The following is a 27,006-nucleotide window of genomic DNA, read 5'->3' on the forward strand; positions in this document are numbered from 1 at the left end:
TTTGACTACTTATACTAATAGCTTGAATGGAAAGGGGTTTTCATCATATTTTGGATAGGAGGGATTTTTTCCAAGAACCGATTCAAAATGTCTTTTATTCTCATTTTGACTATTCTATTTGTGCCAATACTCTGCATTGAAACGCCATATATGGATTTAATAATATACAGTGGTAAACATATAGATAGTTCAAATGATTTTTATCCAAGAAAGCAAGAAAGCACCTTTCAATTTATGTGCTTACCAATAAAGTTCCACTACAAGGGACCTTTTACAGTATCATGTGAAAGACTTTTTGTGGAAAGATAACAATTTGCAACCCTTAGATTTCTAACCAGCTACCGATATAAATTGTTATTACTTAAGTTTCATCTATGCGTCATGAAGTATAATGTGTTATTTTGAATTTAATAGGGGCATTCATATGTCGTTTTTTTGTTGTTGTTGTTAAGGACGAATAGTTGATATTGAAGCATAAAGTAATTGCAATTTTAATTATCTTTAAAGTAATTTCATTACGGTATGATGTAAATGAATTACATTTTAGTTCATTGTACTGTACTTAACCCTTTGAACATATTAACGACACAATGTGAATAATATCAAAGATATTAGTCTTTACGCAGGCTCCATAACCTCTGATCCCCTTTCAAAATTTCATTTTATTTAGTTCCGCCCATTGTTTTCTCGGTTAGGGCACACACATTCTTTTACTTGGGGACCATACGCCGCTTTTCATGGAATGGCACTACTGTGTCACATTGAAGGTTTCATGATAACCGCCGTATGAACACATCTGCGGATGTTCTGAAATTCAAAATTTCACCATTTTCGTGTTTAAATGTTGAATTCTGCTAAAGCCGGAGTTAGAGGGCGTGGACGGTAACTTGCACTTCCAATACCGTCCATGCATGAACAGGCTCAATAGTCAATTTTGCGTTTTGGGCTTTCTTTAGGGATTCTGTTTTTCTCTGAGGCCGGACTTATGGCACTCAGTTTTAAATTGATGAAAGGTTTTTTGGTATAAAAAGGAAATATCAATAGATCCCTCTAACACTAGAAAGATAATGTTGTTTTAGACTTTTCCCCAATCATTAAAGGAGCTCCACATTCCTAAAAACATCAAATTTGAATTTCTTTAATAAATCATCTGGAACATTTTAAGCAGAAAGATAACCAAAAAGATAATTCAGAAATATAGCCAGAAACAAATTGAAAATCGTAATTTTGTGCCATTCTTAGTCCAATTGGAGTGAAAAGCGCTGCAAAGCTTTTCAATTAAGGGCCATTTTTCATTATTAATCTTAATATTCATAAAATACAACCATTTATATTGATATAAATCTTTTGCGAAATTAATCTTCAAATACAGTAGAAATAAAAACCATGTGTTGAGATTAAATTGAATGAAATTTTCTCAAAATGATATATTTATATGTATGCATTAATTGTAATCTTATTTAAGGTCTTGTTGTTACTGAACAACGTCAGACTCAATTACTTGTATTGGTCTTTTGAAAAATGACTCTTGTCACCCCTATCGCTAGTATCGATTTGATAAGCATTGATGGCACAACACCACAATTCTTTTTCACACACTCATGACGAAAGAACGGTTACACAAGGTTACAGCGGAATATACACTGTCAAACTGAATCTCCACACTTAATTTCCATCATTTTGCAGATATCTGATAATTTAATATATTGTTTTCAGTTTTTCACAAAAATTATTGTTAATTTAGTATCAGAATCATACATGTAAATATCTATTGTGGGAAGAGTCCGCATTTTAAAATATTATACGCTTTGTAAACTTCAGATACCAAGGGAGTCTACTCTAAATGAAATTTCTTTATTTTTGAGGAACCGGTATGATTTTGTATATTTTCACTGTAAAATCTCCTTTAAACTTGTTGAATATTTGAGACTTGTCAAGTTTTCTTTCAAAATCATATGCTGTTTTTTCTTGTGCTTTTGCCACCATTTTGCAAATCTTCATCTGTTCATATATAACAATATTTTTTACATTTTTTTTGTCAAAAATAAAAGCACCACAAATCCACATGATAATCATAGGCATGTCAGTTGCTAATAGATCTACTAATATTTTAAAAAGGCAAAGCCGCAAAGCGAGCTCTTTGACAGAAATAAATATGAAAAAGGCAAAGCTTCAAAGCGAACTCGATTTACTTTAACTGTGAAATAGTGATATATCTATTAAATAAACGTTCATTCATTTTCTGTTTTAGAAAATGTCATTCGGTATTTTATTCACTGCTTCCGTTTAATCTGGTTCCCTGTCCTCTTATGGTTCCCATAAAATGAGCAGGACACCAGTCTACACTTCCGTTTTCAATCAGAATACCTCGGCTTTTATCGTTATCTTGTAATTCGAAAAGTTGCGATGTGTTAATTCAGTACTTCGGACGAAAGTTTTCAAAACCATCACTATCCAGCAGGTACTCACGTTACCGTAAAGCTCGTTTTGCGAGCAGGCCCTTTGGGTCATCTTGGCCAGCTCGCTATTAAACATTAAATGATTTCATTATGATGACCATATTTATTAGGCCCAATTGACAACTGCACACTTTTATTGATAATTCGACCGCAAAATTCACTCAACACTATCTGTCTTTGGTTAATGTGAAATCCCTCGCATGGACGTAGACATGTCTGCAGGTAAAAAATCGGAAGAAAGTTTTAACCATAACCATCACTCTCAGAAAGTTTAAAAGAGTTGTTTAAGAGGATAAAAGAATATTTAGAAATGTTAGAGAACTTAGTCTAAGGGTGAGACATGTTCGATCAGAGACATAGATTTTATCTATGTCTCTGGTTCGATACAAGCTATGGCTGGTAGACAGACATTTTACTATTTATAATTGGGATGGTTCACACCAAGACGGTTCACACCAAGACCTTTCACTCCGAAATGGGAGTGAAATGTCTTAAAGACGTTTGATACTTGTGAATTACTAAAATATACCAGAAATTTAATAAAAATAAATTAAAACCTGAAAGGGGATTTCACTTTGTCTCAGTACTTTAAGTTTGTATATCATAATTGTTAATTTAGTTTTTTTGCTTGATTGGATCATCTTATATAATTTATTTATAACTTATTATCTGATTAAATATTATTTTACTTTTGTTATATATTTAATTTAATACAAAACTTTTGGAGAAGTTTTTGTTCCCAAGACCTTTTTTATATGTGGCTGTTGTCTGAAAACAATTTTAATAGTCCAATAAACAACTGATTAGTAAACTGTTGATGCTAAAGTGCAGTGTTTATACAACTGATTTAATAGTGATGTCAAACTGTTAGTTGATGGTCTCAGTGTTTATACAACTAATTAGGTGACAAGATTACTGTTAACACCACAATTACATAAGTTTGTTTAATGGCTACTGTTTAATACATTGATAAAGAAATGATTTAAAAGAATAATTGATTTTATACATTTTTTTGCATTTCATAGTTTTAGACTTACAAAAAATAATATAATTATATATTTAATAAATTTTCATTTTTATGTTATTCTATTATCTTTTTTAATCATGTTGTTAAAAAATAAAATGTTAAAAATTTGTCTTTCATTTAAACCTCTCATCATTCAACTCATAATGAAATGAGTAATCTTCTAATAATTTATCTTATGTTCTCATTGAAACCAATATATTCACTCCTAATAACATGAATAATTCAAAACATTGTTTAAACAGAACAAAATTTACTCTTCTGAACATATACTATACTGTACTGTTTAGATTATATTTTTTACTCATTCTGTAACATTTCATTTTTTTCCCTTCAAATTCATAAATTCTTATTTACAATCCCCTCATTATCTATTTAATCAAACATAAAATTTAATTTTCCCTAAATATTAAATGAAAAAATATTTGTTAACTTTCCTAAATTATTATAAACATTTTAAAAAATGAGAGTGAAACGTCCATACAATTACAATTTGGGAGTGAAACGTCTAGGTGTGAACCGTCTTGGGAGTGAAACGTCTCAATAGTGAAATGTCTTGGGAGTGAAATGTCTGGCATTCTCTATGGCTGCACTGAACTGCTCTAGGGTAGGGAGTTGGGCAACTGCGGGGAGTAGGTGGTTCCAGTTGTATATTGTCCTACGAAAGATGGGGATAGCAACCAGACCGTGGTGAATCTTACAGAGAAGGGATAACCTAGCATCTATATGTCTGAGTTCCTGTTTTTGAAGGTTAAAGAGAGTGAAGCATTTCCGTGATGCTAGAGGTCTGACCATAATCTACATTTTGTAGCTTAATATATCGGGCTGCTCTTCTTTGGACATTTTCGTTTGATTTATTTGAGTTTTGTTGTGGGCAGACCATACTTCGGAACCATAATCAAGCTGGGGTCTAACTAACATCTGCTAAGTGATGGACTTAATGGAATGGGATTTAACCTTTATGTTTCTGCATATATTGGCATCCTACATGAGGTTTACGAGCTGCTGACTATCATTAGCCAATCAGAGCCTCGCTTATATCATTATGGAACCCTAACAACACTATTGGTCCAAATTGAAAAATCCACACCCTTCAGAGTACATAAGTTTACTTAAAACTAATTGGTGATTAATAATTCCATTTTGGGAAAAGGACATCATGAAGCTATAAAGTTTGATATTGACTCAGTGTCTATTTCTATTTATTGTGTATATTATGAATAAGTTGTGTGTATTAAAAGGTAATTATTTTAACTGTAATTTATAAAAAATTGTACTGTATACTTGAATCAGTCAAATTTTTATCTACTTTATGATTAATTCATCAAACGATCATGACTGCGCCAAGTATCCCATTTCAGAAAAAATTACCGGTAGTACTTTAGCAAAACTTAATATTAAGATTGATGGTAATCAACAGGGGATACTGAATGTCCTGATATTCTTTTAAAGTTATAACTGTTTTACAAATGTATATTGCAGGATTTTTTCAGGATTTTGGGAACATGACCCAAACTCATGGAATTGGGAAATTCAGCGATGTTTTGTTAAAAATTTGGGAAAAATGCATTACTTAAATTTTGCAGTGATTAAATGAAAGCAAAGAATCATTGTCTAGGATTGATCTTCAAACATTTAAGCACCTTCACAGTGAAGAAGCCCTTATTTAATTTGTTATTCAATATTTTATTTTGTTACTTTGAATTGGGAATTTTTTCCTGTGGATTGGGAAAATAATATACTATTTTCAATTGGGAATATGACCGAATATCGGCTATAAAATAAGCCAAAAAAATATCCCTGTATTATAAACTGTGTTGTAAAATCAAAATGAATAAAATTTTATATAGAATTATGTGATTATTAGTTTTCACCATTCAGAGTGCTCCCTATCAACAATGTATTATTATAATAAAATTTCAGACACAAGATGGGGTTACTGTCCAATCCTAAGTCACGGCAGAAGATTATAGGAGCTGTCACGAAGTATAACAATGTTCTGAGTGCTGCATGTTATATAGTTGGAGTAATCTGGTTCCTGGCTTTAGCTTACCCACCACTCAATGCTAAAACTTACTTCTCAGAGAACGCTCTTTTACCAGGTAATAAATATACAGTGCTGGCTGTAAATTTTTAAGTAGCCAGTGATAAATTAAAAGAAATCAGTGATACAAAACTTGTGGGTGATTTCAAAGCATTTTTAGCATTACAGTTTTATATTTAGATAATCGGGAGAGCTCTCCTACTCATCCAGGTGTTCGGCTTCTGCGTTACACTTATGGTTAAGTTTTTCATACCACCCCACTCATGCCCAATACCCTTAGAGGTATTGCTTTGAAACTTTGTATTCTTGTAAGTAACCCTCATCCCCATTTCCAGGCAAGAGGGCATAACTCTTTCATGGATTTTGACAAAATTATGCCCCCTTTTTTACTTAGAATTTTGTAGCAGAGTGATGATTATGGTTAAAATTAGTAAAATCAGTCATTATAGTCATTCATTTGCGTAAAGCATACAGAATTTGTATTTTTCAAGGCATGTTACTTATTGTATTGTTGTATTAAATGTATGTATTGTATGGTTTAAGTATTTTTAGAAAACAAGTAGCATGTACATTTCTAACTTTGCGTTTTTCACAGGTGTTGTTGAAAGTGGATTCTTCTTTGAAGATAGTTCAGAAGCTTACATAGCTGAGATTAAAGAAGAGCTAAAGAAAGATAAAAGGTAGGAATTAAGCATAATTTGATTTGGTTTATAATGAAGAATGATATTTATTTTATCGGCAAGTTATATATACATATATGTCATATCACACAGCAGTCATTTTTTCCCCTTCCCTAATAGTTAAATATCTGTAAGCATGCCCATTCCTTAAATAAAGATAGATCTAAGACATTTTTTACAACCAGCTTGTGTGCGTGTTTTGCTAATTCAGTCTTTAAAACTGAAAAATGTTTATATATTTCTGGTTAGACAAAATGAAAATATCAAATTTTGCAGAAAGGAGTTTGTCTCTGCCAACATCTCTTATTTTTGTGATAGCTATACGTTTGCAAAATAGTGATGTTGAAAATTACATTGTAAGTGTTTGTTTAAATGTGAAGTTCAACATAACAATTTATTAGAATTAAATATATAAATCAATCATTTACATGTACATTGATTTGTTCCATTAATTTAGAAATGTGCCAAGGGACTGGCTATTTGAAAAGTTCAGAGAAATTGGACTGGATGCATACATACAAAACTACACAGTAAAATATCCCCTACAAATTGTTAGAGGACAGGTAAAAAAATGCTGCATAATGCATAATGTTATACTGAAAAAAATCTGATTGCTAATAATTGTATTGTATTAAATATACAAAGGAATGGGATAAACTTGTTACAAATTTCTATCATATGCTTTTTATAAAAATGTTATGTATTTTATTTTAGCATATGAATTGCATAAGGAATTGAAATTCAGTTTATTTAATTCATAAAATATTCCAAAAATTGATGTTTAAAATTTAGTTTATGTGTTTAAGCTAACATTAGTTCATTTAGTATTGTATGTTTCCAGGCTTCATTATTTTTAAGATGTGTTTTTTGACAATATGTAAGATATTATTTTTATTTTATATTCAGCTGGTTCCTGGTCAGAATGTGTATGCCATATTGCGAGCTAGAAGAGCTGCGAGTACCGAGGCAGTAGTGCTATCTGTACCATTCAGATCTAAAACCTCTGATTTACCACAGACCTATGGTGGTATCATTGTGATGCTTGGTCTAGCCAAATACTTCATGCGTAAGTTGTATACCTTGTGCAAATCATAGCGTACTATTTGTATTATTTATTCATTTTCTGATATGGCACATATGTTCACAAATGTTCTCTCAGAGAAAAAACCTTTTATTTGAAATAACAATGTAGACAGAAGCCGTCTCAGACTTAACCCCTCCCATCCAAAAAATGACTGGTCAACAAAAGTCTTGTTAGAAAAAAAGCCCCTCTCAATCTAATTAACAAAGTAGACAAAAGTCCACTGAGACTAGAACTCTCCCGTCAAAAATGACAGTGGACAAAGACCCTCCCAGACAAAAGAGTATAAGTAAACAAAAGCACTTTCATTAAAAAAGACATAATATATAAAAGCCCTCCTTGATGATAAAAAACAAAACAAAGTGGACAAAAGCGTTTTTTATCCAAAATTAACATTGAAGACACAAGTGTCCTCAAATTTAAAGGGCTGACAAATAGAACTTTCTACTCTTTAATCTATTTTATGTTATAGTCATCTTTGCACTTCAATGCATATTATCTGCTTATGATTATTATCTCAACTTAAGAGACAAGGTGTATTGTTTAACCAGTGTGTTTAACTCCCTTTATGGTGTTTCAATAATTTGCTTTAAGTAATTGTAAATATTCCCTGGGAAATGCGGTACTAAATTTTTAGAGCAAATAAATTATAAATGTACATTGACAAAACAAGAAAGAAAGGAAAACAACACATGTTTAAAAAACTGGAATAAATGAAAAGCTATGTTGATATTGGAAGTTGAATGGTATTTTTTATTAGTTTAATTTCTTGTATTTTCTCTTTAACAGGTCAGCCATACTGGAGCAAAGATATAATATTCCTCGTTACTGATCATGAACAGATTGGTATGCAGGCGTGGCTCGACGGATATCATGAAGTACAGTCAGACTGTAAGTTCATTATTATGAGGACAATGAATTAATTTCTACTACTTACATACTGTGTCATGTAAAACTCAAATGACCTGGTGTGTCATGTAAAAATCAAATGACCTGGTGTGTCATGTAAAAATCAAATGACCTGGTGCAAAATGGTATGCTATAAAAGACAGTTGTCAAAGTGACAATTTGGCATCGAGATGTAAATCCATTCCCATTTCTTAAATATAAGGGTGAAGAGTTTTGTTGGTGTTGTGCATTATGTTTTTGCAAACGTGTATTCTAGGCTTAATGAGGGTTCATGGGCCATTTCAGACACTGCGAGTGTTGTGGGTTAGAAGCCTGACAGGGACTTCGTATTCTTCAATGTGAGGGAGTTATCCAGCTAGCTTACAGAATGTTCGTGATTCTATTCAGGTACCTGCTTGTGCCTGAAATAATGCACGGAAGGGCACCTGAGGTCTTTTTTCACCAGTAAAGCTGGAAAGTTGCCATATGACCTTTACTTTGTTGGTATGACATAAAACCCAACATGAAAAAAAACAAAAACAAAAAACAGTCCTACAAAATTTTACGTTTCTCTCCATATTACAGACATCCAGCCTGGAGAGTTGCCTGGTAGAAGTGGTCAGATACAAGCTGCTATCAACCTGGAAGTACCAGATGCTAATATAAAATATTTTAATGTGAAGATAGAGGGTTTGAACGGACAGCTTCCTAACCTGGACCTGGTCAACTTAGTGGTTAGACTGTGTCACAAGAATAATGTAGATGTCATGTTACATAATAGTGTAAGTATTGAAGGTGTTGCTAGAGCTAAAAATGAGTTAATACATAATTTCTAAAAGTCCATTTTGTTAAAAGAAAAAGGATGAAGAAAAAAGCATGTACCAACTTAAAATTAGAAATTTCAGGGTTATCTGTCATCTCTTTCTTAATGGAGCAAAAACAACATTTCACTGTCATGGTTGACTGAATGAGACGATGCCTAACATAGCTTTGAGTCTTTTGGTTTGAGGATTGCCAGTATGATGAATGAAATACATGATAAATTTTTGAACCAGTCTTATGTATGTTAATTCTGATTGTGGGTTGACAGTCTACTGGAATTTCTTGCATGGACCTCACATGCATATTATATGAATAACTGTCAAATTTCCTGGCACAGATGCAGGTTTCCATTTTCTGCTCAAAATCCATTGTTGTAAATGTCTTGATTTTAATTTCAGTATTGGAGCAAAACATGTTTATATTTGTATTTCTGCTGTGCTTATTTGTGGTATAAATTCAAATATTTTTTATTTTAAGTAGAGGGGCACCAGCTTAATAATTTTCTTTATTTCTGATATGACAGAGAGATGTTCCTCAGTGGGAAGCAGAAACCGTGGCTGGTTTCCAGCAGTCAGCTAAAACTATGTTGAAAATGATGTGGGCTCAAGCTTCAGGGTTGCCATCAGGAAATCATGGTCTTTTTCATAGGTAAAGGAATTACTGTTCTTTGTTATTTTAGTCTTACTTTATTTAAATGTGAGCAGTCATATATTATTTCATACTCTTAAGTCATCAATTTTAAGTACTTTTTGTCTTTGTTTTTCAATATTTGTGACCACTTAATATTTCTCTGTGCATCAAAGTGTTTATTTCGCTGCAAAACTGCAGTTTCATTTATGATTTGATTTGAACTAGAATTGCAAAGAATTGGTATCACTTGCAGATCTCGTCACTTGTCTTGAAGGGGCCTGCTTACAGAATATGCTTTAGAGTTATTTCCCCTAAAAGCGATTTAATTATTTTGATCTTGCTGATATCCTATTTATATTATAGGTTCCATATTGAGGCAGTCACACTGGAAGGAATCAGACGTAAAAAGACAGGCAAAATTAGTTTAGCCGTTACAGGAAGGTATGTTGTATTAATTCCTGTGTTATAATGAATCCTAGCAATAATTTTATGTCAAAAAGGCCCAAAATTTGACATGGTAGTTTTCAAACATTCTTGAAACTTATTGTATCGTTTCAGTTGATGTAAATTGACAGTAAAAAAGTGTATTTGCTTTATGTTTGCATGTGGAAAGAAATCAAACATTTATGTCTTTTTACAGTAAACTCTACTTAAAAAGATAAAGCTTATAATGATGCTGTTGCCGCAGTCCCGGCTCTTGTTTTCAACTTGGTTGCCTCTCGGATATAAGGATATACGCATTATCAAGATATAACAATATAAATTCTGCGGTCCCCTTAATATCTCTTTAAGCGGAGTTTACTATATTTGAAGAGACACTAAAGACTGGTCAAAATGTAGGTAAGGTTATTGTCTAAAGATTGTTTTATCCAAAAATTTCTATTTTAATTTAAGCAAGAAAGTGTCATTACACTGGAATATTTTATATTATGCATACAGTACAAACTCTGCAGAGCAACACAACACCCTTTGACAGACATAGACTTTGATCATTGCTGAGAGAAGTTGCTGTAGAGGTTAAACTTATTATTATTTGAGCCGCACCATGACAAAACCAACATAATTGCTTTGCGACCAGCATGGATCCAGAACAGCCTGCGCATCTGCGCAATCTGATTAGGATCCATGCTGTTCGCTTACAAACCCTATAACAAGTAGAGAAACTGATAGCGAACAGCATTAATCCAGTTCAGACTGCGAGGATGCGCAGACTTGTCTTGATCCATGCTGGTTGCAAACCCATTATGTTGGTTTTGTCATGGCGCGGCTCATTTCTTTCTTTGAACAACCATTGATACTGTGGTTGTAAAGAGGTTATTACTCAATAGGGGTGAAAGGCGAACACTTGGCAGAGATTGCACTGTATAATAATATTGTTTGTGTTTTTTCAGGGTAGTGGAGGGTATATTCCGCAGCTTGAACAATTTATTGGAGAGGTTTCACCAGTCTTTTTTCTTCTACATTCTACCTGGGACTGAGAGATACGTGTCCATTGGTCTTTATATGATACCTTTTGGTATAATTTGTGCATCATGTCTTGTTAAAATATCCTTTTTTTATGAAACCTCATGAAAATATGCTGATAAAAGATATCTATCTTTTGGTATACTATTATTATGACAATGCTAAATTTCTTAAATGGACTTATAAGCTAGACAAAGCCATTCATCATTTTTAGGGAATATCTCAACATGATTACTTCACTGAATAGCAAACAGTGCAGACCACGATCCTTGCCATCTAACCTGATCATGGCCAGCACGGGTCACATGGGTAGATCTAGTCTCCACCAGAAGGCTAAGAGATAAAATTAAAAATATCTTTAAAATTGTGGCTGTTTGTATAATAAGTGCATCATTATCAGTAGTAGTTTTTTCTTTTATTCCATTAGGTAATATTGTTCAACTATCATTTATATGATCAACATATTTGGTATAAAACTCAATTTCTTAACATTTTCGGTTTTACCCATTTATGTCTTTGATTTAAACAAAATAAGCATGAAATAGTATATCTACAGCATAGAACTAGTCAAATTTTAGGTAAGTTTTGTTTAAAATTATGTTTTGAGCCCTTTTCTTAAGGCACATGGTGTATTTTGAAGAATTTAGGTCGATTGGAGGATATATTTTAAGATAATTGTATACAATGTACCAGAAGAGATATAACCTTAACATTTCTGTAAGCTATAGCACTATGGGTAGGTCTTTGTCAAAGAGAAACAGCGAAAACAGAGAAAAATACAGAAGAGAAAGCAGGAGAAACTGAACCAAAGGCTGATGATGGACAGAAGAATGAAGAAAAGGGAGAAAAACTTGACAAAGCCTCCTTGAACAAAATTGTGGATGAAGAAACTGAGCTTGATTTTGTAATTACAACTTAAAATGTTATTTTAAGCTCATCAGTTTTGAAGAAGAAAAAAGATTTATAGATTTAAAGTCATACATTAACATATGGCAGACTTAAAAGTATGTGAAGAGGTTTAACTTTATTCATGGGGCGTCCTTGACCGAATGGTTACGGACGTTGAATTCAAACCACTTGCCACTTGGCTGTAGATTCAAATGGTGTCTTTATACTTTTTGTGTGAAAAGGTATCAAGCTAGCTTTCGGAATGTCAGTGGTTCTATTCAGGTGCCCATTTGTGCCTGAAATAATGCAAAGGGGAACCTGAGGTCTTTCTCCACCACTAAAGCTGAAAAGTTGTCATATGACCTAAACTATGTTGGTGCGACTTAAAACCCAATAAAAAAAAACAATGTTATTTTTATGATAGCTTCTTCATTTTTTGCAGGAAGATAAGCCGGAAGGAGTGATCACTATATTACCATTGATGTTGAGCAGTGTGATTATGGCGTTACTGTGTTACACTGGACCGGAATTACTCTCTAACATGGCGGTGCCTTTCAAGATGAACATAGAAGATGGGATCTTCTTTGGATTCCTTGCCTTATTTACTGCATCTCTCTTATTTCCGAGGATGGTGGCCAGGTAGGGTTTACATTTCACAAATTATTTAAGCCAGTTTAAATTTAGTGAGAATTTGTCATACAGAGACAAGACTGAAACATAGGTGGCAGTGGTGTTGGTAGTTTTCATGCTGGATCACGGCAGTAACCCACATTGAATTTACCAGAGCACAGTGCAGCCACAGTATAGTTCCTGGGCAGGCTGTCAAGCAGTTTACAAGTTTATGTACTAGTTGCCTTCACTTTCACAAGGAACTGAAACTTCTGTACATACCAGAGCAGTGGTCAATAAATCATGAATTGTAACAAAGTTACCTGCACCATCCCTGAATCAAACCAGAGTGGCCGAATTCAATGTCCAATGCTGTACCTATTGAGCTACCAGACAGTTAGACTTAAACACAGTTTCTTCATGCCCTGTTTAAGAGACTAAAATACAGTTTCAGAAACTACTTTTAGAGAACTTGTACATCGGTCATTTGTTGTCTGTGTGGTTAAAAAAAAATTATTCATTGAAACACATAACAGTAAAAATTCATTGAACAACTATTTTAAATGTTATTGAATTTCATTTAAATTGCATGAAAAGCATATTTTCAAACTAAAAATGATTTAACAGGAAATTTTTCATTGAAACACGTACCAATAAAAATTCTTTGAACAGCTGTACTAAATGAGATTGATATTCAGTTACACTGCTTGAAAAAGATCTTTTTATCAGTTTCATGTTATTTTATAATTTCAGACGGACAGCAGACGACAAGAGACTGTTATTTGACTGGGCACTGTTGAAGGCAGTCACACTGATATTTCAATCTTTAGTCTTGTTCTCCCTGGCTTTATTAAACATATCCCTGGCATTTTTCCTGGCTGTTTTGTTTGTACCAGTTTCTGTCATAGTTCATCCATCCAAAAAGTGGTAAGTCTTGCATTTCAATAAAGTTAGGAATTTTAAGAAATTATTCAGAAATAAAATTATAACAAGTTTGCTGGTTATAACCCTGTTCATTGTACATGTACTTGCTTTTTGACGGAATTATGTGCTGTGCATCATCTAGGATTTTTCTCCATCATTTAAACTAGAAAGTTGACACACAACTTTAGCATTGTCAACAGGACTTGAAACCTAACGACAACAAAGTTCAATGCTGAATGAGAGCTTTAGGTTACGAACTTGAAAGTTTCTACAGTTTGAAAATCTCTTTTGCGATTGACTCACTCAGATTATGAGATATTATTTACACAATATATATTCATGTATATAAACAAAGAATGTATCAACAAATATACAGTCTTGGAGTGTATTCCATCACAATTTGGATGTACTTGTAGTTTTTAGGCCCAAAGGTGTATAGTTGAAACATAGTTTTGAGTCCTATGTTGATGACATTAGGAATCTGAATCAAATTTGCTTTAATATTACCAGTAAATCAAGGTTAAGTAAAACATGAAAAAATGTGCCTTATAGAATTGCTGGAGTACTGGAAGATCTAATTATCTGATCAAAGTTTTGTACTTTAGTGAACATACAGTCTTTTTTAGAAGTGCCCATATACTTGTAGTCTATAGAATACACAACATTGTCCCTTCTGAAAAATTAAGATGGGTAATAAAGTAATCTTATGAATTGATAGTTGGTATATCCATGTCAGTCCATCTGTATCTTACAACTGATTGTTTTTGAACTTTTAATGATAATATTACTAAGCAGTTTCAAACTAGTGATTTGCATTATTCAGGTCATCCTTAAAAAAATGTATGTTTGCAGTAACACAACCGACTCACAAAATTTGCCCCTACTCAATTTTTTTTTCATGGTCTGGATAAAAAAAATTTTTTGTCTCAGAAGATTATGCCTTGTGCTTTGTTTTCGTTCTTTTAAAGGTTAGTAGAAGAAATAAAATGTAGTTCTTATTAAATTAGAATTCAGTTAACAATTTATTAATTGTTACCAGATTATCAAAGCATATATTGTCCAGCATTTTGAAATTCCATGTTTATTTGGGTTGTTCAATAAAAAAAAAATTGAAAAAAATCAACCTACCTACCCACCTTGAAAATTCTGGGTTGGGTTACTGCAAACAAACATTTTTTTAAGGATGGCCTCAGCAAGAAATTTTAGTTCAATGAATATATGTAATCCGGAACTCGGCAAATGTGGGTTTTTCCCAGCTAATCTCCTGGTACAAACAAACTTTTACCGTTATATCTTCATGGTGCACTACCAGTTACAATAGATTAGTCAACCTGTTGCGCTTATTTTGGAAGCTGTGTAAAAGTTTGTCTGTACCGGGGGATTAGCTGGGAAAAACCCAAATATTATTTATTCAGGAGTAAGTTTATTTGCTAGATTTTAATATGTTTTTTACTGATTTCAGGTACTCGAGGTGGGGCCAGAAACTGATGTTGCTAGCAGTTTCTCCTTTAACTATACTCTACGCAGCAGCAATTATATCTAGTCTGAATTCTGAGTACAGGAATGTACTGGAGCTTCTTTACATTTCCTGGAATAATCTAAGTCAGGGCCTCTTGTTGTCGATGGTGGATAAATATTTCTTCGGCAGTTGGTTGTTCACTTTGTTTAGTTTTGCCGTACTACCAAACTGGCTTACCTTCTGGGGAATATCCTTCTGTGAGGCAGTCTGAGATTCTGCCTTTGGAAACGGACTTTAAAGAGGACTTTGGGAATGCTCTCAGCATGTTTGAAGACAAAATCCAATTAGTGGAACCTAAATTTTGATTATGTGACACAAAGAAGCCTTTTCAACCCTATTGAGAATACGGTATTAGAACTTGTAGTGTCTTTTAAGAGAAAGAACTTTATACATGTATTGTGATTTCCATTTGTTTGTCAATCTGTTGTGAATGTTATTTTATGCTTTACTAGGCAACTTCTGAAACAAAAATAATGAGGGCTTACTTTTATTAAAGATAAAAATGTTGCACAGAATAGGTAAACTTTATTAAGATGTTTCATTTATGATCATTATGCCTCACTTAGAAGAAGCAGTTATAAATTCTATGCACATGTCAGTCTGTCCACCTTATATTATATTATGTTATCATTGAAAAAGTTGGATGTGTTAGAATGATTATAAAAAATTGCTCATTATAAATTACATTCCCTTCATTAAAGTACTGGATAAACCTCGGTTGTAGTGTGATTTAGGGTTCAAAAACTGCTGAATTGAGACTTTAAGTCATCACTTGTCATCACTACGAATGTAAAGCCTATAGAGTGTGAAATCCTTCATGATTAAATGCTATCATTATAAATAAATGTGACATTTTCATTATACCTTACACAAGTATCCATTTAATTGAATGTATTTTTAAGTGTTTTTTGTATCATGTACTTCTTTAACAGTGTTTATAACCCATTCCAATATGGCCATTTTATTTATATAAGTCACGCATAAAAGTTGTCTTTGCTTAATGAGGGTCCATCCACCCTTTTAGTGAGAGTACGGACCCCAGAGTCATGCATGAGACAAATCTTACCTTTTATTGTGAGGTGCCCTTGCATTCACCATCCAGGGGTGCTGAAGGAAAAACTTACAAGTACAATTTACCATTGGAATTATACATATCTCTCCTTATTACAAATTATCCTGTACCTAGATGAATATACAATTAACCTGTACTAAAAAGTTCATGTTGGTGTGTATGTAGTTATATATAGTTGTTGTGCAATAATAATTTTAAAAAATACACATCCTGTCCACTATGAAGTCATGGTGCCCATAACTCTAATTATTTTTCAACATTGACCCAAGGATAGTTATCTTTACATAATAATATCAAGAGCTAAGCAAATGATCAAAGAAACTTTTACATGTCATACTTTATTCATAACTGATTTTAAGTTAACTTTTTGACTGAAATATAAGATTTTTAATATATTTTGATATTTTTTCTTAGATTTAAGACAGAAATCCATATTTTTCTTGATCTTATATATATTCCCAACAGTTTTAATCGTAAGTTTTGTCCAGATCTTTAAACTGTAACAACAGAGTTACTCCCCTTGATTTAGTCTAGAGTTAGGATAGTTCGTCATTTGTTTTGTCTCTTTAAAATTATCCATGCAATTAAATCCACAAAAGTTTCAGTGCTTTATTTTGGGCTTTTTGGGGCAAAAGGAAATTATGTTGTTTTTTTCTATTTAAATCTGTATATGATTCCATGAAATTCAGAATCACATAGAATTGCACTTAGATTCACAAAGCCACAAGATTATGTGTTGGTGATTTTTTTGCCTTCACTGTACTGCATTTCATTTTCAATCAATCATCAATTGTAAACTTGTAGAGCTGAAATATCAATAGGCTTGTAAGTAAGCCAGTAGGTTTATAAGTAAACCAGTCAATAAGGGTCATATACATTTGTATTTTAATTTCAATCATATCTTTATTTTGGTGCATTAAAGTTTGGTAGCAAATTTAAGTCAAAGTTTTTTGTTAATTGTTTATTGTTTGTGTTGAAGTAGTGCTGGAATCAAATCTGACAATTTGCTTGTATTTTTGTTGTTGTTTTTGTATTTCTTTACTGCCATTTTGTATATCTTTGTACACTTTTAAGATTAAATATTTGTTCACAGAGCAATTATTTCAATTTTTCCTTCACATGATTTGTTTCATTAGGTGTTATGCCATACCAACAGAGTAAAGGTTATATGGTGACTTTGCAGCTTTACTAGTGCAGGAGGACCTGAGGTGCCCAACCATGCATTATTTCAGACTGAAAAGGGCACCTTTGTAGAACCATCAATGTTTCTTAACCTAGCTGGATAGCTTCCTCACATGAAAAAAATTCAAAGTCATTGACGGGATTCAAGCCCACAGTGGAGAGAGGCCAACGACCTTTATCACTCTGCCCTGGAGACCCCTTCTACCTATGAACAATGACATTTGTACCAATATTAGTTAGCATCGTACTTTTAGTGAAGTAACAGTTGAAACTATTTTATGAAGTATTATTATTGTTATTGAATGAAATAATCGATATGTCCTTTAATTGAATTAACATTTATTGCCCTTCAATGAAATAATTTCAAATAACAAAAATTTTATTTAGTAACGGTCAATGCCCTAAAAGTAAAAACCATTTTAAGAAGTGCATGTAACAGTGACCGCCTGTTTCAACCCTTTTAAGAAGAAATAGGTACAAAACTAGTGGAATAAAAGTAACAGCCGTTTTATGAAATAACAGTTACAGCTGTTGGACGAAGTAACAGTTGCAGCAATTAAATGAAGTAAAAGTTGTAGATACTGAATGTATAATAGTTACAGTCCCTCAATGATGTAACAGTTGCAGATGACGTTGACTTGTAGTTTAAATGAATTTAGAGTTACAGTTAATGATTAAGATAAGAGTTCCATTCCTTTTAATAAAATAGCAGTTGCAGCCCAGACCCCTTATATGAATTTAAAGAAAATGTTTAAGAAAATAATACAAAGAAAAAATCAAGTCATGAAAAATGTATGTACTTGCAAAATTTTACGTTAAACGTTTTTATAAATTATATAAAACTTGAGACTGCATACACAAAGGCAAACAACATTAAATTTACATCAACATTTATTAACAGTGCATTATTTTACAACATAACAAAATAACTGGAAATATCACTGGGTAGATAATGCCACATTTGTCTAAATTCTACTAAACAAGTTTTCATATAAATTATAATTGCTATTGTAATAAAATGTACTATCACTGTATTTAACAGATATAAAAATATGAATGAAGAAATAGAACCTTACAGTTGCCTAGTTGCCAAGTACATACACGTACATTTATTTTTTCTGGCAAAAATCTGGATATAAAATCCTTTTTATATCCTTTGTCATTTTGGAATAACATATTCCCCATACATCCAAAAGTCATGCAATAATGCCCATTCAGAATTCATTCTATACATGATTTATAAATGTGTATCTTTTTTCAGTTCTCCGGTTAGAAATAAAATTCAAAGTTAGTGAATATGCAAACAAATTAGAAGCGGAGATGTATACAGGCCCTAACTACACACAGGTACAATTATTTCCTGTGTCATGCATCTATAAAATTGTTGTCTTTCAAAATTTGAAATTTGTCATTATAATACACAAAAATTGCAAAATGTGTATCAGTTACGAAGTATTTACAACAGAGGTAAAAATAATGGAATCATTTCATCACACTGCAATGAAAAATGTACATGAATAAACTGATTCAAAATAAGTTTACAGTATCCATGCATAGTGTGACTTATTTTCGAATTACCCTAGAAATAATTGGCGAAATTTTTGTATGGTCTTGAAAGAAGTCACACTTAAACATGTGATTCTTTTCCTCTAAAAGTTAGGCTGCGTTGTAGTTTTCTTGGAGCTCGAAGTTCCGACATTGCTGAAGTTTTTCTCAATAACTCTGTTAGCTCTTTATTTTCCAGTTTCAGCTTTTCAATATCCTGACGCCTTTCTAATTCAATATCCATAAGCGATTTCACTTTCAGTTCCAGCCGAGAATTCTCCGTTTTCAAAGCGTCCATTTGACTCTGAAGCCCCGCCTCTCTTTGGATCATGTGATTTCTCTGAGTATCCAATCGCAATTCAATATCTTGCCTTTGATCGTCAAACTTGCAAGCAAACTCTGATCGTAATACTTCTAGGCATGTTTTCAGTTCTTGGATACAGTTATGATCAAGATCAACGGGCCTAGCAAGAAGCATTCCACATCCATTTGGACATTCCTTTCGACCATATTCACATCTTTTCACGTGACTTTCAACTTCCTGCCGATTTGCAAAGAAAGAACATCTGTCATTTGGACACTTGTGTCTGTCGAAAATACAATCTCTCTCGTGCGCCTCAAGCGTTTCAAGAGAAACAATGCTTTCACATCCGTAAGCCTCGTTTTTGCATTTAAGTTGCAGACGATTCAAGTCATTTTTCATGTAGCGGAAAAGAGGACGAAGTCCTGAATAAGACAATGGCCTCCTGTCTTCGGGACACGTTGTCTCGTGCACTAACCACGCCTCTATGCAGGTTCTGCAGTACGCGTGTTCACACGGAGCTTGAACCGGATCTTCTAATACGTCACGGCATATGCAGCACGTGAGAGCATCATTTATAGCAGACGTGAACCTATCTGTATCATATCCCATTTTGAAATCTAGAAAACAAAGACGACGTCTGCTATTAATATTCAAATGATTTTAAATTCTTGCTTCCTAAACTGAAATCTGTAAGCTATAAATTTATAAATTTTAATTACAAATAACTGTTCCTACAGTACAGCAAACAATTTTTCAATATATGAATCTCCTGATCGAATAAATTCAATATAACTTTATATCTTTTGAATGAATTAAATTAGTTTGATACCTATATATAATTTCGAGTTCAATATCGAAAAATATTCGCTTCTGTTAAAAAATGCTAAAATAGAATAATAAATAATGTACCGCTACATTGTCAAACACTAGTGTTATATTAGGTTTCCTTTATGACATAACATGATATACAGAATATTTAGATGCTATTTAAATTTCTAATTACACCATAAGAATCAAACCTATTTAAAATCAATATTTAACGTAAAGAAATGGTACACTATTATGGTAAGATATTGTTAAAAATGATAAAGACCTATAAAAAATGTTTAACTTATATCTCCCTCCTCTATGCCTTTTTATGTTTAAATATCAACCTAATATATGTATAAGGTTTCTCTTTAATATCAATGTATATTATTAGCTTTAAAGGTATTTTGATAGGCTATATGGCTCAATATATAAACAATGGTAAAGCTTATATTACCCTAAACCGTAAGGCGAGAGTTATATAATAAATGACCGTTTGCACACGGACATATAACCTGTTAGTATTACATAACGAATATAATACACATGTATAATACACATATGTATTTTACTGTAAGGGTTGCTTTCTTCGATATTTTCTTTATGTATATAAATTTGCTTGGGCGTTGTCAAAAATATGAATGCCACGATTGTCCACTGAAAATAGACGTTACAAACGTGCAATATTATAGTCTACTGTTTGATAAAAGGCACATTATGCCATTTTTCCTTCTTTAGAAATACGTGAAACATGAGTTTTATAATGTTTGAATAATGGTTTTCGAACATGTTAGATGCTTCATTACCCGAAAAAAGTAGCGCTGAGCGAATATGAAATTATTTGTCATACAAGGGGCAAAATGTAAACCAACTAGTATTTTGACTTCCATACGAAATACTAAATCACTAAAACTGTACTAATTCCGAGAAAGTAACAGAATCAAAATATGATTCAGGTAATTGGCCACTGAGTAACTTTAAGAAATATTTGACAGCTTTATTGCGGCACAACTTTGCCTTTAAGGTTGCGACAATATGTTAACAGGAGTTTGTATCAGCATAAATAACCCTATCTGTTTAAACAATTTATAATTATATCAAATATACGTATACTTATTTTCATGGGGCAGTTGTATTTATTTTCAATAGTTTTATTTGAAGAACATAATTACTGCTCTGGTCACTGCCATATAGACTCTTTAAAATGTTTATTATTTCAATATTCAAATATCTAACGAGGTACAGTTGTTGGTACTTAAGACAAAATTACATTGTAGTTTATGTGTAGAATTTCCAAGCGTGCACGTTTTATAACTCATAATTCCATTAAGTTAATAACTATAAGAATGTTTAGTAGCATAGAAAATTTAAGACGTATAAATCTATATTGGGCTATTAATGCGAATATAGCATCGAAGAACCTTGTTTATTAAAATTCCGATCTTGCGGGTGGTTCATGCACAAAATCAGTCTCAAACCGGCATAAACATAGCAGTATTTTGTTACTGTATTCTTAAAGAATATTCACGTGCGTCACATTGACAGTGTTAAAATTCTCTAAAACATGACCTGAAGAATACCAATATGGAAGAAAGATAAATCGCAATAAAATTACATGAAAATAGCAGACTCGGTTTGATTGAGTCTGTACAAAAGTGCAACATCCCTCACGCTCCCTAGCACCGGCTTGAATGGAACTCAATTTTCAACATTTAAAAGTGCTGGAATCAATGATCCAAAACAACTTGTAAGCGTTTATGAAATATATGTCTATCCAGTTATGGATTAATAAAATTGTTTTTGTTTACATATATTTTCTTATCAAAATTATCTAACCGTGATAATCATTATAATACATTTATTAGCACGTGCACTTACCTTTTCTGGTAATAAGATATTATTAAATAAATTTCCCAACTCAATATTTTCAAAATCGTTTGTTCTTTCATTATAATTTTGACAGCCCGCTCCTGTTTTAAAAGTAACAGATATATCAAATAAAAAATAATAATATAGATTAACAGGAGGGGATATATAAAGTAGCTTAGGAGATTAAAATTCTTCAATATTAATAATATAATCATAAATAATAAATACCTGCAATCAATCGTAAGTCGCAGACGACAATCTTATTATGAACTTACTGACTTCATTTAAATGGCAAATTTATTAAAAATCGAGACCAAATATTTGTCATATATTGGTATTCCATTTGAAACTTCGCCAGGAAATTTTAAAAGTGAAAACAAAGGGTTATAACTTAATAAGTGTTCAATATTTACATAAATCAGTAAAGCGTATTGGCTTATTGTATACCACACAAGTTATCGCACGGACCGGTGTTGACGTACAACGTGACCTTTTACAACAAACGGGTCATAACGCGGACTACTTTTTTATATTGTGTCATTCAAGTACAGTTTGATTAATAATTATTCAAAATTACATACGTTATCCAATTCCCATTATTATTAGATACAATCTGAATTCGATATTAGTTGTACATATACATGTAAAATTAATCATATAAATATGAATCAGAAATAACTATTATATACATGCATATCAAAGTCCGCGAGGCTTGGAGATAATTTTTTGCTACTCGTATCATTCGCTTTATATGGCCGATAAAGCAACGAGCATTCAGATTCATGCTAATTTTCATGATTTTTTTTGAGAATGTGTAAGATTTTTTAAAAATTAAACTAACAAAGTAAACGGCACTTTCAATCCTTACTGCGTTAGTTATGTAGTAGAAATGTGGTGCTAAATCATACATTGCATGTAGCATGTAAATTATTACTTAAATCTTTTAACTTCTAGACATAGTTTGCCTCATTTAGAGGCTTGCCCAATGGGTAGGTAACCATGTGCTCTTGAATAGGTTTATTTATAAGTTAATATTTATAGACATGTAGAAGAAATTGCCACGTGAATCAAAGCCTGTCAAGAGGGAATCTGCCGATATAATTTCCAGCTCATACACCGTACCTGTGACAATGGCATGTGCCACATATTGCAGTAGAAGTTTGCCTCCAAGCTTATGCATATGTAATCAAAACATTTAATAGGTGACGGTGGGTTCCCGTAATGGTGCATTAATACCAAATATGTATTAAACCTAAGTCAAATAACAATAAAAGTTTTTCATTATTTACTAAACTAAAGCATAGTTATATTTCAATTCTTTATTAGGGAAAGAGAAAATCTTCAAAAAAACACAAAGATGTACTAGTACTGAGATTGTTTATTTGCCCTAAAACAGAAAACTTCCAACAAAAATATAAAGATATATTGAACAAACAAAAGCTCAGTAACAGAATTCTATCAAGAAAGGTTGATTAAAAACTTAAACACGGAGACTAAATGAATAGTAAAAACTCTAACATGGGAAAATTCCTAATCTACAAGCAAAGAAAGCATGAGATCTTAAATATTAGAATAATCTTGAATCTCTAAATCATACAGTATTATACATCAAACAAAACTACTCAGCCAAGTGTACAATGTATGTTTGGTTATAAAGTCACAAAAAACGCTATAAATGTTTTATAGCACCTTTATAGTGTAATATCATTCTGTGATGGCAAGTCCTAAAAATCATATAATCATATTTTATCTTGAATTTTGCAATTTTCTGGGCGGATCAATGAGTGAAAGTAGACATACACGTACACATGGAATGTCCTGTTAATACAAACAAAGTGATTACACGGGTTAAAATGAAAATGAATTTGGATGAAAATTTACACATTTTTTTAAAAGAGTTTATTTCTTGAATGGCATAAAATCCCTGATGGCTATGATGAACACATGTTAAACACTGAATGCCCCCTTTTACATAGAATAAACAAGCATTTATAACTTTAAAGATAACACAATCATCAGCAACTAGTGAATATTTAACAATTGATTGTGTCTTTATTTCGTAACAAAAAAAGGAAAAAGAAATTCAACGGTTCAGTATAGAAGAACAGAAGAAATCCTGTCCTAAATCGTTACCAAACCAATGGTTCAGGAGAAAGAATAAAAGAAACCCCGTCCTAAATTGGTACCAAACCAATAGTTTAGTAGAAAAAAAAAATCCAAAAAAATCCCATCCTAAATTGATACCAATCCAATGGTTCAGTAAAAACTAACACTGTCCTAAAATGGCTGACTAAACAGAAAGACCAAGAAAAATATCATTTTTACTTACTGTTCAGTATGTATGTATATGCAAAAGTATACATAGCATTAATATGTAATTTGGCATGTTTACATAATAATTGGTAAAATGATCTAAACATGAAAATTGTGCTATGCAGACTAAGCAATACATTATGAAAACATTCACACTAAAAATAATATAGTGAATAGTAATTCTCTGTTATATTTCTGACCAGCATCTGCCTTTTCCTTCCCCTAATTTTTCTGCAAACTATACCATTTCTTATCAAGAGATTATCTGTAGTAGACTAAAATACAATTATTATATAATTACAAGTAAATGTTAGCATATGGGTTTGTTATCATAACATCATTAATATTCAATAAAAATGTAGTTCTATAAAGAGATTCTCCTATGACATATTATCACAGTTTAATGTCACTCGGCTGAACTATACTAGCAGGTATGGACAAGCCAGGAATATCTAATGGGACAAGCCAGGAACATCTGACTGGACAAGCCAGGTATACCTGATGGGACAAGCTATGGAAGACATGCTAAATATACAATAATGTCACTCAATTCATCTATAATTTTGACTGTTAAATCACCGAGAATGTATCAGACTATTTCACATTATACCAGTTATATTACCTCCAAGATAGGGGCTACACTAGTTATATTACCTTCCACACTGTGTGAGACAGGACATGAAGAAACAGAATCTAAATCATTAAAAAATACAATAATAATTATGTAACAGCTTGAACATATAAACATGTATAATAATTATTCAGTAAAAGATCAATAACAACTTACTAAAATGGATAAATTACCAAACAACAGCAAACAATGTAAGTAACAAATATTTTCAGTCAGGCCTGCAGAAAAAAATGTAAAATTTGGCTTTGGCTTTTTCTTTAATCACTTTATGTGTTTTATTATATTCCATTACAGAAAAATTCAGGAATAAAAGTACTGGTAATCTTTAAAAGCAAAATATCTTGAAAATCCTTTATACAGTAAGTCACATACTCATTGTTTACCAACTGCAGCAGGTGTAAAGTTCAGAAGGATTTCAATATCACAAACCTTTTGCAGATGGCCATGAACGCCCCAAATGTTTGAGATCTTGGCCAATAATAATAACATCAAAAAATTATTGAGATTTGAAGCTGCTTGCTAAACTTTAAAACAAGTACTATGCCAATGCCAAGGCGAGTAGGACTGCTCCACTATTCTTTGAAATAGTTCAGCTAAAATGACCAACATCAGTTATATAGATTTAGACAGGTTATATGACCCTGTATAAGGGTTGTTTGTATATATAACCGGTGTTGCTAGACTCGGGTTATTTTGCAAATAACAATTTATATCCTCTCAAGAATCTTTATAACAAATTTATAAAACTGCAAACTTCCTTTTTTAGAGAGAAAAAATTAAATTACTTCATAAATCAACAGTAGCCATGTATATAGATTATATAAATGTCTTGATTATCCAATGAAAAGAGAGGTTACAAACGTGCAGTATTATAATAACAAAATATAACAATCACATTATCCTTCATACATGGGAAAGACTAAACATGGAAAAAAGTGTTAAAACAAAACATGCATCAAACATTAACATAATCTATTAATCACAATGTTATATATAAGTGAGAATGGATTATATGACTAAAGGCCACACTTTAGGTAGCAAGTAAAAAGGGTAGATGAGCAAACTAAACTACTAAAAAGGTAAAACAATGCACCATAAAAATATGCTGAGAGGGTGGGTGTGTGGGTGGAGGTGGGAGGACTGACTGTGTATTAAATACAATCTCACATTAGAAAACAAAATATGCAAACTAAAGCTAAGGACGTTTTATGACAAAAAGTAAGTATATACTATATACTAATTATATTGGGTGAAATAAAGCAATACATATTGAAAAGTTAACACAAGAAAAATTCTAAACAATCAGACTTAAAAAATCAACAACTGACAATGATTTCATTAAAAAGAAGAAAAATAAACAATAAAACTGGATTTTTTTTAAAATCTATTACCGGGGTACTCCCTAGATTTCTCTTTTCTTAAAGCTTAATGTATATTACTTTTAAATTTACTTTTAAATAACAAAACTTAATAAAATCATATGAAAATATTGGCTTAATGAACAGAAATTTGTAATTACTAAAATCAAAATACATGTACTTTTAAAATCAGACAACTAAAATTATATCAATAAAATCATTGGACAATATATTTATTAAAATAATGCAAATTTTCAAAATATTTGGATAAAACAAAAATATAAACAAAAATTAAGGTTATGAACAAAAGCATGGTTATAACACTTAAGAAGCACATATTTTAATACATGTAAAGATAAAAGTCAAAATATGTCTTGAACAACTGTTTGTCAAGTGAAGTATATTGACATTTTTTACAAAAGATTTACTGTGCTTGAAAATCTAAAATTAAAACGAGCACTTTCTGCTTGTAATGAGTAATCCACATGACCAACCAACCATGAAGCGTAAATAAAACATACAACAGAACTTTGAAACCTCAAACCACTGATATCCCAAAGAATGATGATTACTTCAAATACACATTCAAACTGCAGCAAAATTACTTCTCTTTCATATAAAACGAAACAAAGGTGATCTTTTACACCTGAAGACTTCAATCTGGAATAGTATTTGAGGTTCACACAAGACTCTGGTCATTAATTTTGGTATTAACACTTATTAAACCTCAAATTGAAATTGAGGAAAAAAATAAAAAGGGACAATACCAGTCACCTAAGTCAAGAAGTGCCTACAAATCTCAAATATTTTTCAAGTTTCAATAGGTTATTTCCTATAAGACAAAACAAGTTATATACATTAATAGAAAAGTTTTAACATTGAAAACAAAGTGA

At 32.0% G+C, this 27,006-nt stretch overlaps 2 protein-coding genes across 3 annotated transcripts; one reads left to right on the top strand and one right to left on the bottom strand.

The window, feature by feature from the left end:
• Positions 1-1,783: 1,783 nt before the first annotated feature.
• Positions 1,784-16,845, top strand: LOC132723701 (glycosylphosphatidylinositol anchor attachment 1 protein-like). Its single transcript, XM_060708482.1, has 14 exons — positions 1,784-1,871; positions 5,407-5,585; positions 6,123-6,207; positions 6,665-6,770; positions 7,114-7,273; positions 8,078-8,179; positions 8,762-8,958; positions 9,522-9,646; positions 9,992-10,069; positions 11,020-11,171; positions 11,812-11,996; positions 12,423-12,619; positions 13,343-13,516; positions 14,976-16,845. Exons 2-14 carry the CDS (start codon positions 5,414-5,416, stop codon positions 15,241-15,243), a joined length of 2,001 nt encoding a protein of 666 aa, XP_060564465.1. The 5' UTR covers positions 1,784-1,871; positions 5,407-5,413; the 3' UTR covers positions 15,244-16,845.
• A 1,356-nt stretch (positions 16,846-18,201) lies between these two features.
• On the bottom strand, positions 18,202-22,196 carry LOC132723710 (RING finger protein 151-like). Of its 2 annotated transcripts, none has more exons than XM_060708494.1 (2): positions 21,821-21,918; positions 18,202-19,752 (listed from the first exon to the last, which is right to left on the bottom strand). In XM_060708494.1, exon 2 carries the CDS (start codon positions 19,742-19,744, stop codon positions 18,914-18,916), a length of 831 nt encoding a protein of 276 aa, XP_060564477.1. In that variant the 5' UTR covers positions 19,745-19,752; positions 21,821-21,918; the 3' UTR covers positions 18,202-18,913. The 2 variants fall into 2 exon arrangements, with proteins under 2 accessions (XP_060564477.1, XP_060564476.1); XM_060708493.1 differs by lacking the exon at positions 21,821-21,918 and adding an exon at positions 22,040-22,196 and having other exon boundaries at positions 18,203-19,752.
• Between the last annotated feature and the right edge of the window lie 4,810 nt (positions 22,197-27,006).

Source organism: Ruditapes philippinarum, unplaced genomic scaffold (genome assembly GCF_026571515.1).
Source record: "Ruditapes philippinarum isolate M1 unplaced genomic scaffold, ASM2657151v2 ctg359_1_1_1_1, whole genome shotgun sequence".
In the NCBI taxonomy this organism is placed as follows: domain Eukaryota; kingdom Metazoa; phylum Mollusca; class Bivalvia; order Venerida; family Veneridae; genus Ruditapes; species Ruditapes philippinarum.

Bases quoted from the DNA above. Each gene is read 5' to 3' on its own strand.
- LOC132723710 (XM_060708494.1), bottom strand. From the start codon at position 19,744: ATGGGATATGATACAGATAGGTTCACGTCTGCTATAAATGATGCTCTC.
- LOC132723701 (XM_060708482.1), top strand. From the start codon at position 5,414: ATGGGGTTACTGTCCAATCCTAAGTCACGGCAGAAGATTATAGGAGCT. The intron at 8,180-8,761 runs GTAAGTTCATTA...TCCATATTACAG, and splicing joins TCATGAAGTACAGTCAGACT to ACATCCAGCCTGGAGAGTTG. The intron at 12,620-13,342 runs GTAGGGTTTACA...TTATAATTTCAG, and splicing joins TTTCCGAGGATGGTGGCCAG to ACGGACAGCAGACGACAAGA.